Source organism: Epinephelus moara, chromosome 13 (genome assembly GCF_006386435.1).
Source record: "Epinephelus moara isolate mb chromosome 13, YSFRI_EMoa_1.0, whole genome shotgun sequence".
NCBI classification, from domain to species: domain Eukaryota; kingdom Metazoa; phylum Chordata; class Actinopteri; order Perciformes; family Serranidae; genus Epinephelus; species Epinephelus moara.
Genome location: NC_065518.1, coordinates 24,996,874 through 25,012,330, shown reverse-complemented (window position 1 = coordinate 25,012,330; position 15,457 = coordinate 24,996,874). Strand labels below are relative to the sequence as shown.

At 39.7% G+C, this 15,457-nt stretch overlaps 1 protein-coding gene across 1 annotated transcript; it reads right to left on the bottom strand.

Annotated features, from left to right (window-relative positions):
- Positions 1-11,697: 11,697 nt before the first annotated feature.
- On the bottom strand, positions 11,698-15,441 carry zgc:163057 (Hemoglobin subunit alpha-D-like). The gene is made up of 3 exons (XM_050060057.1): positions 15,091-15,441; positions 13,194-13,398; positions 11,698-11,945 (listed from the first exon to the last, which is right to left on the bottom strand). Exons 1-3 carry the CDS (start codon positions 15,180-15,182, stop codon positions 11,817-11,819), a joined length of 426 nt encoding a protein of 141 aa, XP_049916014.1. The 5' UTR covers positions 15,183-15,441; the 3' UTR covers positions 11,698-11,816.
- Positions 15,442-15,457: the final 16 nt, after the last annotated feature.

Below are 15,457 nucleotides of genomic sequence, written 5' to 3'. Positions count from 1 at the left end.
GGAGGTTCAACAAACCCTGAGCCTAAACCTGAACTCTGAGTTGAGTTACTCTGAGATGGGAAACTCTGGGTTACCGGTTTCAGAACGGCTGATTTCAATCAGTTCAATCAACACAGAGTATGTTCACTTTGAGTTAAGCGTGTGCACCACGACTTTAAAAAGCCATCATCAGTGGAGCCCAGATACTACGATTCACCATGGCAGCTCAAAATGAAATATAAAAACATCGTTCAAACAGGTGAGACTTCAGCATAGTGGTCTCATGGGGTTACCTGATTTGAATCATGTTTACCAGTAAATATCATTCAGTGGCTGTTTCAATGTGCATTATGCCCAACATAATGCTGTTTTCACACACATAAACGTCCTCTCACCTGTATCCTGTTAAATTAGGCCTATTTAAAGTAACATCTGACTTCTACTCAGCCAACAGAAAGAAGGCTGAGGCCCGTAAAATGGGTGGAGGACCACCACCACCACCACCACCTCTGACAGAGGCAGAGGAGCTGGCCCTAAGCCAAAACACTGGGAGGCCAGTGGCAGAGGGAATTCCTGGAGGGAGCTCATCTTCTGAGCCAGTCACCCCCCAGGAGCCACCAGCCTTCATAAGATGTAATAGGCCTAGGCCTATATCTTCTTTTATATTAATTTCCCTTTAATGGGTTTTTCTTTTTGTCCCAATAGATTCTGATGGCGTTCTCTCCTATGGATCGTTATGCCACTGCAACTGTAAGTAGCCAATACTCCATAGATTATGCCATAGTAGTTTAAAGTATACTGAAACACAACACATCTTCACAGGATGATGAGGATGATGAGGTCACATTGTCTGCTGCCACGGAGAGGGAGCCTGAGGGGCCTACAGAGGTAACATCTTGATGTTGTTACTGAGTTTCCTCCCCATTCACATTTCTTAACATTCTTGTGTAGATTGTAGAGTGACATTTAGCTTACACTTAAGTATTAACAGATTCTTATCCTTTTTAATAGAGCATGGCTGGGCAGCAGGAGGAGGGTCCATTAACCTCCACAGCACAGATTAACACAGTAAGATGTTCAGTAAATGCCAAAGGTTAATTCTGTGGAATTCATGTGCAACTGTATGATTTCATGTCATCCTTATGTATTCCCAGTTACCACTGAAGGAGATGTATAGAGTGCATCTAATTAAAACGGTGCAGAAAACTGAAAAGGAAATGGTGCTCCTGGACCGGCAGATCACAAAAACGGATCTTGAAATTGAGATATTGAAACACAAGTTAGAGGTGGGTGAATTGTGTTAATGATTGGAGCAATGTAAAACAAAACAAAAAAACTATCTGTTGCTTTTGTATTTGTAGGAAATAAAGAAGACCAAATAAAATGTGAATTGTCTTTATTTGACTGCTCTGGGTGGTGGAGATTGTGATTTAAACAGTGAAGTGATCCTGGCATATGTCTTCATCCTGGATGTCTGCAGGGTGGAAGGGGTTGTCATCAGGGTCTTCCATTTGTAGGGCAGGGTGTTGCTCTCCTAATTGTGGCAATATTATGGAGAACACATGCCACAATAATGTCCCAGGCCCTCTCAGGGGTTACCCTGAGGTGACGTAGGCACTGGAAACGGGCTTTCAGCAGGCCTATGGTCATCTCCACCCTGGCTCTCGTCCTGCAATGGGCCAGGTTGAAGTTCTGTTGGGAGCCTGGGTCAGGGTAAGGGGTCAGTAACGTAGGCTGGCATGGGTAACCCCTGTCACCCAGCAGAAAGCCATCAAACTCTCCTGTAATGTATAGTGGATACATCTGAGTGCATTAAAGGAGGGAGACAAGTGAATTATATTGTGCAAGACTTTAGGCTGCTTACCATGTTCCATTATGTTGCTCAGATTAGACTCACGATATATCCGTGAGTCATGCACAGACCCAGGCCACTTGGCCTCCACATTGGTTATGATGTGGGCTGCATCACATATGATCTTGACAGTGCAGAGAATGACATGTCAGTCAAAATGTCTAATTTCTAGTCACAACAAATCTCTTCACATCCCCTTTAAAAAGTAACTTGTTCTTAGACAATTTTCACTTGTTTCAAGCACCTTTTCAATTGCAATAAGTAGAAATAACACTTGCTTCACTGACAGATTTTTCTACTTATATCAAGTGAAAATTTTCTTGAAACAAATGAAAATTGTCTAAGAACAAGTTACTTTTTAGGGGATGTGTCTTATTTTAAGTGTATAGTAATGAGATTTGTTTTGACTAGAAATGAGACATTATGACTAGAAAAAAGACAAATGTTCTTGGTATGAGTTTGAGGTTTTTGCAGTGTGATGCAGTCTTTAACATTTTGAAAAACGAAAACCCAGAGTTTCCCTCATTTCAGGGTTAACAGTCTCAGAGTTTTCACTAAACCTACTTTGTGAAACGGATCCCTGGCCTCTACTTCCCTGCTGCTCATCCCTCATCGGCTCTGCTGCTACGCTGGACTGCTCTTGTGGTTCCAGCCCCCTCGCCTTCTTGACCACGCCATCAGTAACCCCCTCTTTCTGACCTCTGCCTGCCAGCAGACTGAACTGTTTGGGTCTGAGGACTTACTTCCTCACACTCGGTTCGGCCTGGTCTGTACCCTGGCCCCAGAGACTGTGTGTGGGCTCTGAGCCCAAAGAGCGAACTGTTACCTGAATATCTTCGTCAGCTAAAGTTCTTGTTTACTCTGTGTATAAATAAAGGTCATCACCAAATGCTCTGGGCCTGTGTGCTGCATCTGGGTCCAACGCATACCCGTTAAAGTTTAATGGCGCTCAGCGGCGTCAAGGGCAAACGCAGTGGGACAAGTGAAAGTTAGGGCAGGGAATGTCCGAGGAGGGTGGGTGGGAGTGGTGGTGGATGGGTCCAACAAACACAGACTTTCACCCGGGAGAGTGGTGTTCCTGTCCTATAAGATTATAAAGCCAAAGCCTGTTCACTTTTTCTAAACCTAAACATGTGCTTTTGTTGCTTCATGTTGTACTGAACAGTGAATTTCCTGTGAAAATATCAGTGTATTTTGAAAGAAGACAATGCATGTAACAGGCAGAACTTGACACAGCCTCCCAGAACGTCAACAGCCAATGCACCCAGGGTACTTTGCACGTCGTATCTGGATGTGAAAGGTCCATGAGTGTTATATTTCTATATGAATTAACGAATAGTTAAGTTAATCGCACATTCACTCTGCTCGGCGCTCTGCTGCTGTGTTTCCCCAGACAGTGTCCAGAGTGCACTCTGCCACTCTGAGTGCGGTGCTGTGGATAACCGAACAATACATTCTGACAGCTCTCTTTACAAACGGTCCAGTTTGTGCCAGAGTGTGCTCCTGCACTCGTTGAGTATTTCCGAACGCACCACACGTAACAGAACTTTCTAGCCAGCGCTAGCTAATGTCTGCAGTATTGTTTTGCCTCCAGGTAAGCCCTGCCTACCAAAAAACATCATACTTTACTAACGGTAAAAGGGTCTGTAGATCATCAGATAAGTACAGTCACTTCCATGCATTTGCTCAGCTGCTCTGAAAGCAAAACATTACCTGTTCTCAGAGAAATGCAGTTGCAGAAAGCATATAATATCCCAGAGAAAAATGTGTCTAATTTTGTGCAAATATGTTCCCATGACTCTTTTGAGAGTATTACAACTTTAATCCTCGTAGTAAGGGAGCAGTTTCCTACTTTTACCACATTATATGAAGGCAATGCTGATGTCAGAACAAATGCACTTCAGCAGAATTCGGAGAGTGATTTGAGATTTGGGAGGAGAGTCTTGAAAGTGTGCATAAATGTTCAATCAACTCTAGACACAGTCTGATACATTTTAAAACAGTGTATCGGCTATACTACTCCAAAGACAGATTGCATAAGATGTTTCCCTCCTCTGTAGTGAGTGTAAAGAGGCTGACGGGACATTAACACATTCTCTTTGGACATGTCGGATATTGTTGAGTTATTGGAAGAGTGTGTTTGAATGTACTCTAATGCCTTTGGGAAGAACTGGGGACCTAACCCACCACTTGCTGTCTTAGGTACCACGAGTGTGTTACCTTTGGCAGACAAGTATGAAACTCAGGCCGACTCATTTGGTATGGTCGTGGCAAGGAAACTTATTCTGCTCATGTGGAAGTCAGACTGCACACCAACATATATGGATAAGAGAGGTGAAAAAAAAAAGTAAAATGTTTGTTTTTTGTTGCCTTTTAAGGGCAACTGTACACCTGGTGCTCCACCTCATGTAATTAAATTTTACATGAGGATTAAAGACTAAAGGAATCCACTTGATTGTTGTTAAGTTTTTTTTCAGTGTCATGTGATGACAAAGTGGATTTCAGTCTCGAGGTGCTGTTTTTCTGAGACACTGAAACTCATCACGCACTTCGGCACTATCTCAGACTGCTATACAAAGCAGATAAGACAACAGACCCCCGCCACACGTGCTTCAAAAGCCACATGAGGACACAAATGACGTGACTTAATTTCAGCCCGGAGGCACTAGGCTGGAATTCTGTCATGTCATTCGTTTTCAGAAACTGTGTTAAACTTTAATAATTGTCATTTTAAAAACAGCTTGCTGATGGAAATGTATTACTTTCACAGTTCCTGCTGATCACCACACAGCAGAGGCCATTATCCAGCTAAAGGGTTTCAGCTATTTACTTTATGATATAACATACAGTATATGAGATAAAACACAGATAGCTGCCCTTAATAAGACGATCAAGTGTATGTCATAATGAAAATGTAACAACCTCTTTTTAAACATCAGTTCATGATATTCACAGTTTGGACACCTACAAACACTGCTGTGATGTTAGTTGTAAGGAAATTAACAGCATTTCAGATTATTATAATAAACACAACATAATAACATTTATTTCACCCCAGGGGTAATCACAGCTGTGCTGCTGGTGGCATGCCTGTGAGACACGCTCAGGCCTGCCATCAGGTCAGGGCCAAAGAGTGCACATGACCCCAGCCTAAGGCCAAGGGTGGGGCCCACGATAAGGGTCTATGGTTGATCCTTGCGTGAGATCAAGTACAACAATTTACTGACTTAAATCACTGACAATACAAGTTATATGTATTTACATGATAAATAAATGTTATTTTTTTTATGCCATCTGATACTCCCACCCAAATCAGGGGCTCCTACAATAAAAGGCAGAGTACAGAGAGAGCAAGAGCACAAAAAGAGCAGAGAGACAATGGACAAAAATTAATAAATAAATAAATAAAGACTGAGAAGCAGCAGGTATGACAGGCAGAGCTGAAAGTCAGAAGTGAGGCAGAGTCATTTTTAGCAAATATAACCGACCACAGTGTGCAGAAATATTTAACTATCGGCTACCTTTTTGAAAAAAGGCAATGTACCTTTTTCTCTTGTCAAAATTTGGCATAAATGTGAAGCGTTATTTGCCCCCCTCTCCAACAAGATAGCATATCATGGTTGGTACTGATAGATGCCTTAGGTCCTAAAGTTTAATGTGATACCAGTGTCTTCACTGTAGCTTTAAATTTGAGCTCGCTAACATGACCCTAACTTCTCACCTTCAGCTCTGCCTGTCATACCTGCTGCCTCTTCAGATGGCACATTGGAATGTTTTTAATGATGAAATTACATTCATTTACCATGTTAATACATATTACTTGTATTGTCAGGGATTTAACTCAGTAAATCGTTGTATTTGATTTCATTTAAGTGTCAACCATAGACCTTTTCATGGAGCCCCCCTTGACCTTAGGCCGGGATCATGTTTACTCCTTAACCCCCCCTGATGGGGGGCCTGCCTGAGAGCAAAAAACAGATGAGCTATAAGCCAACACCCGCTATCTGCTTGTGTCTTAAATCGATCACTGAGACTTGGCTGGACAGTGGTGGCATGAGGTAGCTATGATGGGCGGCAGTGCACGCTATCGTCTCGTCACATGATCAGAGACTTGACATTGGATAACACTGACCAGCAATCATCATAGCCTATGTGTATAAAACAGAAAATACCAAAGAAAATAAGAAATTAAGCAATTATTTTAATTTTACAAGTTTTAATAGTTGACACTCACCAGCCACTTTATTAGGTACACCTGCTCAACTTTTTATAATAATAGTAATAATAATAATGCATTTCATTTATAGACGCCTTTCAGGACACTCAAGGACACCTTACACAGTAAAAAACAAAACAAGTAGCAATGTATCCATAGATCATAAAATCAAACTCTGCTTATAGGTCACATTTTCAATTTGCAAAAAGAAACAATTCAAATGATAAGTAATCATATATTGCTTCTTGGAAATGTTGGAGAAAGATGTTTTATTGAGGATAAATGATGCACTCTTACACTCTTACATGAACGAGGCACACTCAAGTGCTTACACACACACGACAGATATTCCCCTCAGGAGTCAGCAGAGACCAAAACAGAGATAAAAGAGAGTGAATATTGAACTTAAAATTATAAAATGGTCAGAAACATGACTCCCAATGAATGATACTGTTGCTTCATGTCTGCTGGGTGTGTAAATAGGCAGCTGTTTGCTGACATGTTTGTAATGACAGTAACTATCACACATATAAAGTACTGTTGCACTTCCTCTGGAGTCATAATCTGGAAAGAATTAAAATAAGTGTTCAAAATAGCTGGGTTAAAACTATTAAATCTTGAAGTATCATGCCTTACTTTAAAGGCTGCCTTTGTTCAAAAAATGTACTTGCATAAGGACTGGAGTTATTGGAAGGTGCTCGCCCACTGTTTCAGTTAAGGTTTTACCCTTTTTTGCAAATTCAGCCTTGTCATAAGGGCTTGGTTGAAAAGATACTTGGAAATTAATCTGTGTTTTTGAAGGTGGGGGTCATACAGAGTTGGTTATGCTTTCAGTTTAATCCTCCAGAGGCAGAGATGAAATTATGCAGCAGGTTATATGGTTTAATTCCAATATTGTGATCGAAGGGAAGGCAATTTTTTGAACAGGATTTTTCATTTCTGCTTTGCACTTGAAGATTTTTATATCTTTATTTAACATACCGGTCCTTGGGAAATATTCCATAGAGTACTTATCAAAAATGGGAGGATACTTATATGCGATATACCATGCAAACTGGTTTTTAGTTTGATATATAAAACAACTTTTGACTCATTCACAAGGTATTTTCAATAAGAAACGTTAACTTTCTGGCTACTATAAAAATGCTAAATATATAAGGTATTAGAGAATCAGATGAATGCTGGTTTTGTGGTTCAGAACCTGAGTCAACAGTCCATCTGTTTTGGTATTGTCATATTGTATCTGCACCTGGAGTTGGATCTCTTCTCCGTGACATTGGGGGATGTTACAGAAATAAAGACCTATACTGTTAATTTGATTATATTATTAGGGGAAAGGTTCATTTATTAGGAAACTGGAGTAGAATCTAGATCTACAGATTTAAAGGCTTTCTTAAACACTACTTTATTTTGGAAGGATATTTTACATATAACCAAGGTTACTTAGATAGATGGGAAAAGTTTATTGAAGCTGAGGGGTGGGGAGAAAAGATATGTGGCCTAACTTAAAACAGTAACTGGTCTTTATTCTTATCTCTTTGAGCATGAGGGGGGTTAAAAAATACTGTCGCACTTTCCTGTGTACATTTTGATTGATGTCTTTCTCCTACAAGACCACTTTAAAGGAGCTGTATGTGACATTCAGAGCATATTTGTGTTTCAGAGTCTGCACATGTCTCTCAACATGGAGGTGGCTAGCAGCTAACAGTGTTTACCTGGTGGGTAACCGGAGGATGGTCATTAGGCTTCTGCAACAATGCCACTCTGCTCAGGACGCCGTCACTCCACTATATCTTTACATAGCAAGAGTTGTTTGCTGCTCTATTAATGCTCTGAATGTTGTATACAGCACCTTTAAATGGACTAGCTGACAACATGTTTTTTTTTGCATTACTGGGTGTATTTCGTTGTTCGTGTGTTTTCTGTGGATAGCATCAATGGTGAGATGTAGAGATATTTATAGCACAGAAAATGAGGTTTGATTGAGGAACAAATGCAGTGCAGACAAAAGACGTGATGTGTTTTGGGGAAGATGCACTGACGGATAGATACAAGACAGATTAAGGTCACGTTAGTACACAGAGAAATTAGTGGACCTCGTCCCAAAATAGTCCTGGGGTGTTCTAAACATCACAAATTGACCATGGGTGACAGTGTTTTGCTCGTCTCTATAGCAACAGATTTTTTGATAAAAAATACATCTTGTTCACAATGCTGACAGTGGACAGGACTCTTTCCACAGAGCAAGCATCAGCAGGGATCCTTTCTACGACATGCTGGCCACCAGGAAGCAGAGGATAGCCAATAAGAAATGATGACCGCCCTCCTTCATACACACCTGCATCGCCACAATATCCATGACCAGCAGAGTCCTCGTGTGTGTGTGTGTGTGTTATGTTACAGGGCGTCAATAAGGCCTCCTTTTTGTTCTTTCAGGGCTGAGGGACGAGCAGCAGACACAGGTGGGAGGTCATAGGACTGAAATCTTTGCATAGCGTGGCTGTGACGAGATCGCCCTCTGCTGGACACATAAGGAATTACACCTACAGGAGTATTGCAACCTGAACATCCATCCTCCTCATGTGTGGTATTCCTTTCATCCAGACCAGCTCGCCTGCTTGGTCGTCTGCCAACATGACTCCCAGGCAACATTTTATTATCTTCACCTCACATGTCCTTTGACAACTGCCAACACCAACAATGTTTTTTAGTATCCTGTAACTACAGAAAGCCTCAAGCTTCTAAATCAGCTGGTCTGATTGTTAGCCCTCAAGTGACTGTACCTGTATATGCAAACACACTGATTTATTCTCAACTCATATACTTCATTTGCAGTTTTAGAAAATCTCCATTTTCGTGTGGACGAGAGGCCAAACCGTAGAGGAAAATATCTGTTTACAAAAATATCTGTATACGTGTAGACGGGGCTTTAGTTTGGGAAAACTGCTCCTGAATACTTTGATGAAGACTTTGAATAAAATTCCATGCTGATCAGAAAACAGTTTTTGTGTGCATGTGAATTCAGTGAAAAGAGCTCGTCTCACAAAACGTACCAGGTCTTTGGTTATTTCAAACATGGAAACAAGTGTTGTGAATAAAATATCAACTGAGCCGTCTTGCTAACAGCTAGAAATGTGTGTGTATTTAACTATACGTGAATACAGAAGTTATCTGAAATAGAAAAAACTTTTTTATTTCAGAGGAAATGTCCTGGTTGGAGGCATAATTACAACAGTTGTTCACTCCCACCTGTTCTGGCAGACTGTTTGACGTTAGCTAACACACGGCTGCTAGCTTTTAACAAGCAGCGTTGCTAAATTTAGCTAAAACACAAATACAATCTTATTTAACCCATTGTGGGGACAGAGCAAACTAAAAACGTACCTTTCTCGTCGAGGTCTTGGAACAAAATGACTCCACAGACCTGCTATTTACTAACTCCACGTTGGATTCAGAGCGAGACATCGAAGCGAACGAAATGCGAACGCGAGCGTGTGCCTGTGGAGCGGGGCTGGCAGGTTAGGTCAAGGTTGGCGTGGATTCTGTTCCCATGGCGATGTCCTAGCCAATCACATTGTGCGACAGAAAATGATGATGTTCGGGACATAACAAAATTCTCCATGTGTGTGCAACATAAGCATAAATTAGGCTGAACATTTAAGGCAGCAGCGCTCATGCGGCAATATAGAGTGCCCCAGGAATGAGTCAATTCATTAATTAACATGATTATAAATATAATATAATTTTTATTTGCTTAAAACCACAAAATGAGTTAGCATTTTACCACTTTCGGTTCCCTGGTCTCAGAGTCAATGGGTTTTTGGTTAGATGCCTTGAATAAGGTCTGTTGTTAACACAAGTTTTTGAGACTTTCGTGTTTTGTTCTACGACATTAAATACCTCAATAAATACAACACTCGTGAGTTTGCTAACAAGTGGCTAAAGGTGGTTGCTAACAAGTGGCTAAATGAGACTATAGAACGTCATCGTGCTAAACACAGCTTTACAGCGTTGTTGTGGTGATGGTGGGTCACGTGACTGTGGAGTAGCTTGCATATACCCTAACGATAACTTGTGAAGATTATCTTGCTGAACAAAAGTAAGTACCAGAAACATCTGTTTGCCACAGAGTGTATTTTCTGCAAAATTCCAAAATTTGATGAGGGAACCAGGATGAAGCTAACTTCCATGTCGGCTACAGACAAACATCAACCCTGGAGCACTCTGTTGAAGTGTGATGGGCGCTTGACACTTTTGAAGAGTGTGTCACCTGATAGAAATTAAACAGCTGTGCAACTTTTTCAAATTATGTTGTGACAAAAAGTTTCAGTTGTCTCTATGGTAACCAGAGACCCCCTGCGTTTTGTTTTTCTTTTACCTACAAATCTATTTTTGTCGCCTGTGATGAAGCATAATCCTCACACACAGCTGTTTACAATCACATCATTATGCCGCTGTGTCTGTGTTTTAATTTATTAACAATAATTATTGATTAATCAGCTCCCAGTTTTTTGTGTGCTAGAAATTCCCCTCACTCACTCTATAGCTCTCTATATAATCAATATATCAATAAATACAAACGCTGTTGATTTCTTTCCGTGGCACTGACATGAAAACTATTTTGATTCAGGAAATGTCTGCTGTCAGTCAGCCTGGTGAAGGCAGTTTGATGAATAGATGAATACTGGGCCAGCGTCTGTCCTCTCAGCTCCACTGGGGCTGCTGCTTCTGTGGACTTGGTAGGTGACAATAGTAACACTACCAATGACATTGCATGACAAAATATGACGTTCATGATTAAACAAATTTCTCCATGTATGCATTGAAATCTGTCCATCTGTTGAAAATACATAATTTCTGTTTTTAAAAGTTTCATGTGACAAACCATAAATCAGGCTTTCAAGGCACTTATAAACCTAGCTTTTTGGTGTCAAGTTTGTTCCTAGGATGGTGAAGGCATGACCCACCCTTTTCTGCCTTAAGCCTTATTTAGGGTAGGCCACTTGACACTTTTCAGAAGTTTCACTTGACAGAAATGACGTATTTTTGACAGAAAAAAGTGTTGCTTGATACTTTGCTTTCCTGACACACACCTCGAGGGTATTATGTTGCGGACAACATCATATTTTGTTGCGCAATATGATTGGTAGTGTTACTGTTGTTGCCACAGAGATAGTAAATTTCAATCCACACCGACTCTGACCTGCATTCAGCATCTCTGTCCACAGTAGCAGTCATCTGTCAGCAGGATCTGCGAGACAGCAGCCGGTCAAACTGCCTTCACCAGGCTGACTGAGAGCAGACATTTACTGAACCAAAATAGTTTGCATGTCAGCATCACTGGAAGAAATCAACAGTATTTGTATTTATTGTATTTATTGATTCATTGATTTTATTTCCCAGCCCACTGAAGCCAGTGAGGGGAATCTACTGCTCACAGACACACTGGGAGGTAAATAAATTTAAAACATATACAGTGGAAAACTTGATTGTAAACAGGTTTCTGTGCAGATTAAGCTTCACTAAATGTGACAGGAATAGACTCAGACTGTAAAAACACAGGGGGTCTCTGGTTACCATGGAGATGCAAATCACAGGTTTGCGCCTTTGAGACTCTATATGGTAAAACAACACAACAACAGGACAGGTGTTTATTGCACATTTTTATTATTACAAAACATATCATAACAATAACTACATATACATAAATATTTCATATCATACATCGTCATAAATGGTTTATATACTTTCTAAAAAGGCGGCTGGGTCTCATCTGAATTTCTCAGAGAGGACAGCTGCAAAAGCTGACAGGAACTTGTCCATTGCAGCGTGTATAACCGGTGTGAAGTCATCGCCCATGTGACAGGCCAGGGTGACGAGCATACAGTGTGAGAAGAGCTGCAGAGAAGGGAAAGGGTTGTTATTGACAAAGGACTGAATCTATATGCAAAATGCAGGAGGAGCAAACAGATAAAAAATATTATACTAAATACTCTGAACAGTTTTCTCTCACTCTTACTGTCCAACTGGAGCTCTACACATGTTTAAACCAAGGAGTAAATTGACAGAAAATGTTCAGGAGCTGCCTACACCCCCATCTAAATACCACATCAGAGAGACTTTCCAAAATGCTCCAACAGCAGCTACATTGAAAACATAAGGAGTGTCCTGCAGCAAAATGCAAGTGACTATCTGCTAAATTATTGCAATGTGTTTTCAGAGGACTAGAAATCACCTCTGCATCTCTTACATTTACTGAAATACATTGAAAACTATGCCCCATATTTAAAGTTTGTGTTTAAGATATAAATAGACTCCATATACATATAGGTAGGTATTTGTGTGTTTTGTAAATTGTGTTACAAAGCAGTAATCATATGTATTATATTGAAATGTCTTTTAAATTAAACATGTTTTATGGGAAGTAACAACAGGTCTGCTCTGAAGAATGCTGCATCTCCATGTATGGAAAATATATTTATGTTGCAGAAACACTAACAGTAAGCTACATGAGCTGTTGGGGAGAAATATGGCGGCCATGTTGGTTTTGAAGCAGTAAACAGGAATTCCTGCTGACGTCTTTGGAGTTTGATCTGATATGGCCTGAGATGACGTAACTTTCAGACCACTGAAAACACAGCGTCATAGTGTGCTTAAAACCATGAGAATATTTTCTTTTTCATTTTATTTTATTATATTTTATTTTACTTTGTTCTATTTCATTTTATTTCATTTTTTGGTAGATTTTTCAAGTAGACTTTATTTAATTAAACTTTATTGAGAGAATATTTTGGTAAGCGAGGTGGAATTATTAATATTGCACTCTCTACACCATCACATTTATTTGACAGCATTAGTTACTAGTTAAATTACAAATTTAGATTTTTGCATGCAAAACATGTGAATGTGCTATTTTTCATGCAAACAAAAAAAAATCATGATGTTTGGTTTGTTTGTTGGAACAAAGAAAGCAAATGGAGAAAATAATTAGCAGATTAATCTGTAATTTAAAAAATCATTACTGTAGTCGCAATTCAATACAAAAACTGTTCAAAAGATACTTAGAAACTCAACCAACTACAAATCAAAAGTTAAAGACTGCTTTATTTGCAGAAATGCAGGCCTAATGAATTGTAGTAAAGGCACCTTGAAGTTGGTTGGCACGATCCGGAGCGTGTAGGCGTGCAGGGTTTGCAGAGGAGCCAGGGTGACGGTCAGTTGGCTTATGTCTTTGGCTCCCTCTGCTATGGCCTCAACAATCTTCTTCCCATGAGAGAGCATGTGAGGGGAGCGCTGGCTGATGTCCAGATGGGAAAAGTATGTCTTGGTACCTGGGTAGGTGGTAAACATCCTGTGGAGGGATTAGGAAAAATAATTCCAGGATTTCTGTCAGTGGTGTTGCAAAGATGCACAAAAACCATTATCCAACATGCTGGTTCTGGTTACTGCCATCATCATCATCATCAGCATCATCATCGTTGTTGTTGTTGTTGTCACTAGTGTGAGGCCTTGCATTTGAGTATTTCGCTACACTGATCTTGGATTCATATGTTAATTGCCAAACCAATTATTGATAAATCATTTACTAATGCTTTACAGCAAGCTGAGTGATATGTAGAAAATCAAATATCACAATATTTGTCTGCAAAAAAAAAACCCCATATGGATATTTTAAAAAGTACCTTGATTTATTAGTTAAAAAATACATAATCAAAAAGATGTTAATTCTGCTGTAGGGGTTTCATACACTGTTCAGAATGTATACATAGATATTTGTATACCGTAATAGCCAACATTCAATGTATGTACAATACTCTGTTCGTTACTGTATTTTGTTATGGTTATGCCAGTAAAGCTATTTGAATTTGAATTTGATGTTGCAATGGTGATCGCAAAATATTCACTCAATGAGATTTTTGCAAAAATACTCATCAGTTATGTAAATATTAAGGCTGGGTGATATGTCCTGAAAATTATATCACGATATTTTTTGGGCTATATCTCGATACACGATATATATCGATACTTTTAAATCTCCTCAAAGCACTTAATCAATGATAGGACTGGGAAACAAAAATGAACATGACAATATTTCTCACCAAATACCCTCTCTGATATGACTAAGTTGTAGGGATGACTATTTGTTGACTGTTTGTTTTTTCAGAAATTATAAATACAATGAGATTTTTGATCAATAATCATCAATATTTTGGACATACAGTGACTCAGTGGGTAAAGGCAAGCGTTAAAACAAACAGAAAAGTCTGGGAGGTTAATACAGCATTTTTGTCTTATCACGATACAACGATATACGATACGATATCCAAAATCTAAGACGATATGTAGTCTCATATCTCGATAATGATATAATATCTTTGTATTATAAGTGGGTAAAGGGAGATTATAGAGCAACTTCAACACTCTGGTAAGTCCAGAAAATGACATCATTTTACTGTGAGCGTCGTAGTGGGCGGGGGGACTGATTACCCAGGGCCCCAATGGGAGGGGTGCCCTCAAAAGACCTGGAAAGAATTTTGTTTAGTAAGTAGTGCCATAACTAAATTAAAAATAATTGACTGAAAGACCAAAGAAGGCAACACTTACAAAATTCAAAAATCTACGACAATATTTCAATATAATATCAATATATTGCCCGGTCCTAGTCTACACTTATAAATTAAATACTTTTATGATCAGCGGTAATAAACCATTAATTAATAAATGCTGATTAAGTCATAATAAAAGGTTATAATTTTTTCACTTTCTAATAAGACACCAGGAAGTTATGAAGTCATTATGAAGGGCCTCGATCTTCATATGTGGCTCCAAGTTTAAATGTTTGTTTTTGGGGACATTATGCCAGAGAGCTAAAATGAAGATCTCTTAGGAAGCCAAAACATTTATAAACACACAGCAGGCTCCTGTGGAGGAGAAATTAGTCACATCATGCTGTTTATCTACTTTTTAAATATATAACAGTTTCTTTCAAACCCACAGGTAAGTTTATATGTTGGAAGTGTGGAAACAACAGAGTTAAACCTACCTATGAAGCGCCTCTGATCCAATATCTTCTGCCACGGGAGTCAGTTTATCCCATATTTCTGCTATAAGCTCTTTCTCTCTCTGTTTGAGCATGGCAGCCTTGTGCGCTGTAGAGAATTCACTGTAGCTGAATATCCAGAGTGTGATGACTTAACAGCGGAGCTCAGATTTACAACAGGCGACAGATGTGTGCGTAAAAGGCCTTAATCGACCATTTTAGCACCATGTTAACCAAATCGCAGAAACGGATGATGAGTAAAAGCAGTAACTCCGTCTGTGTACAAACAAGGCGTGATGTTAAAGGTGTTGTTTCCCTGCTGTGCTGCCTTATCGGGCAGCAGCCAGGGCAGGGTGGGGGCTCCACGCCG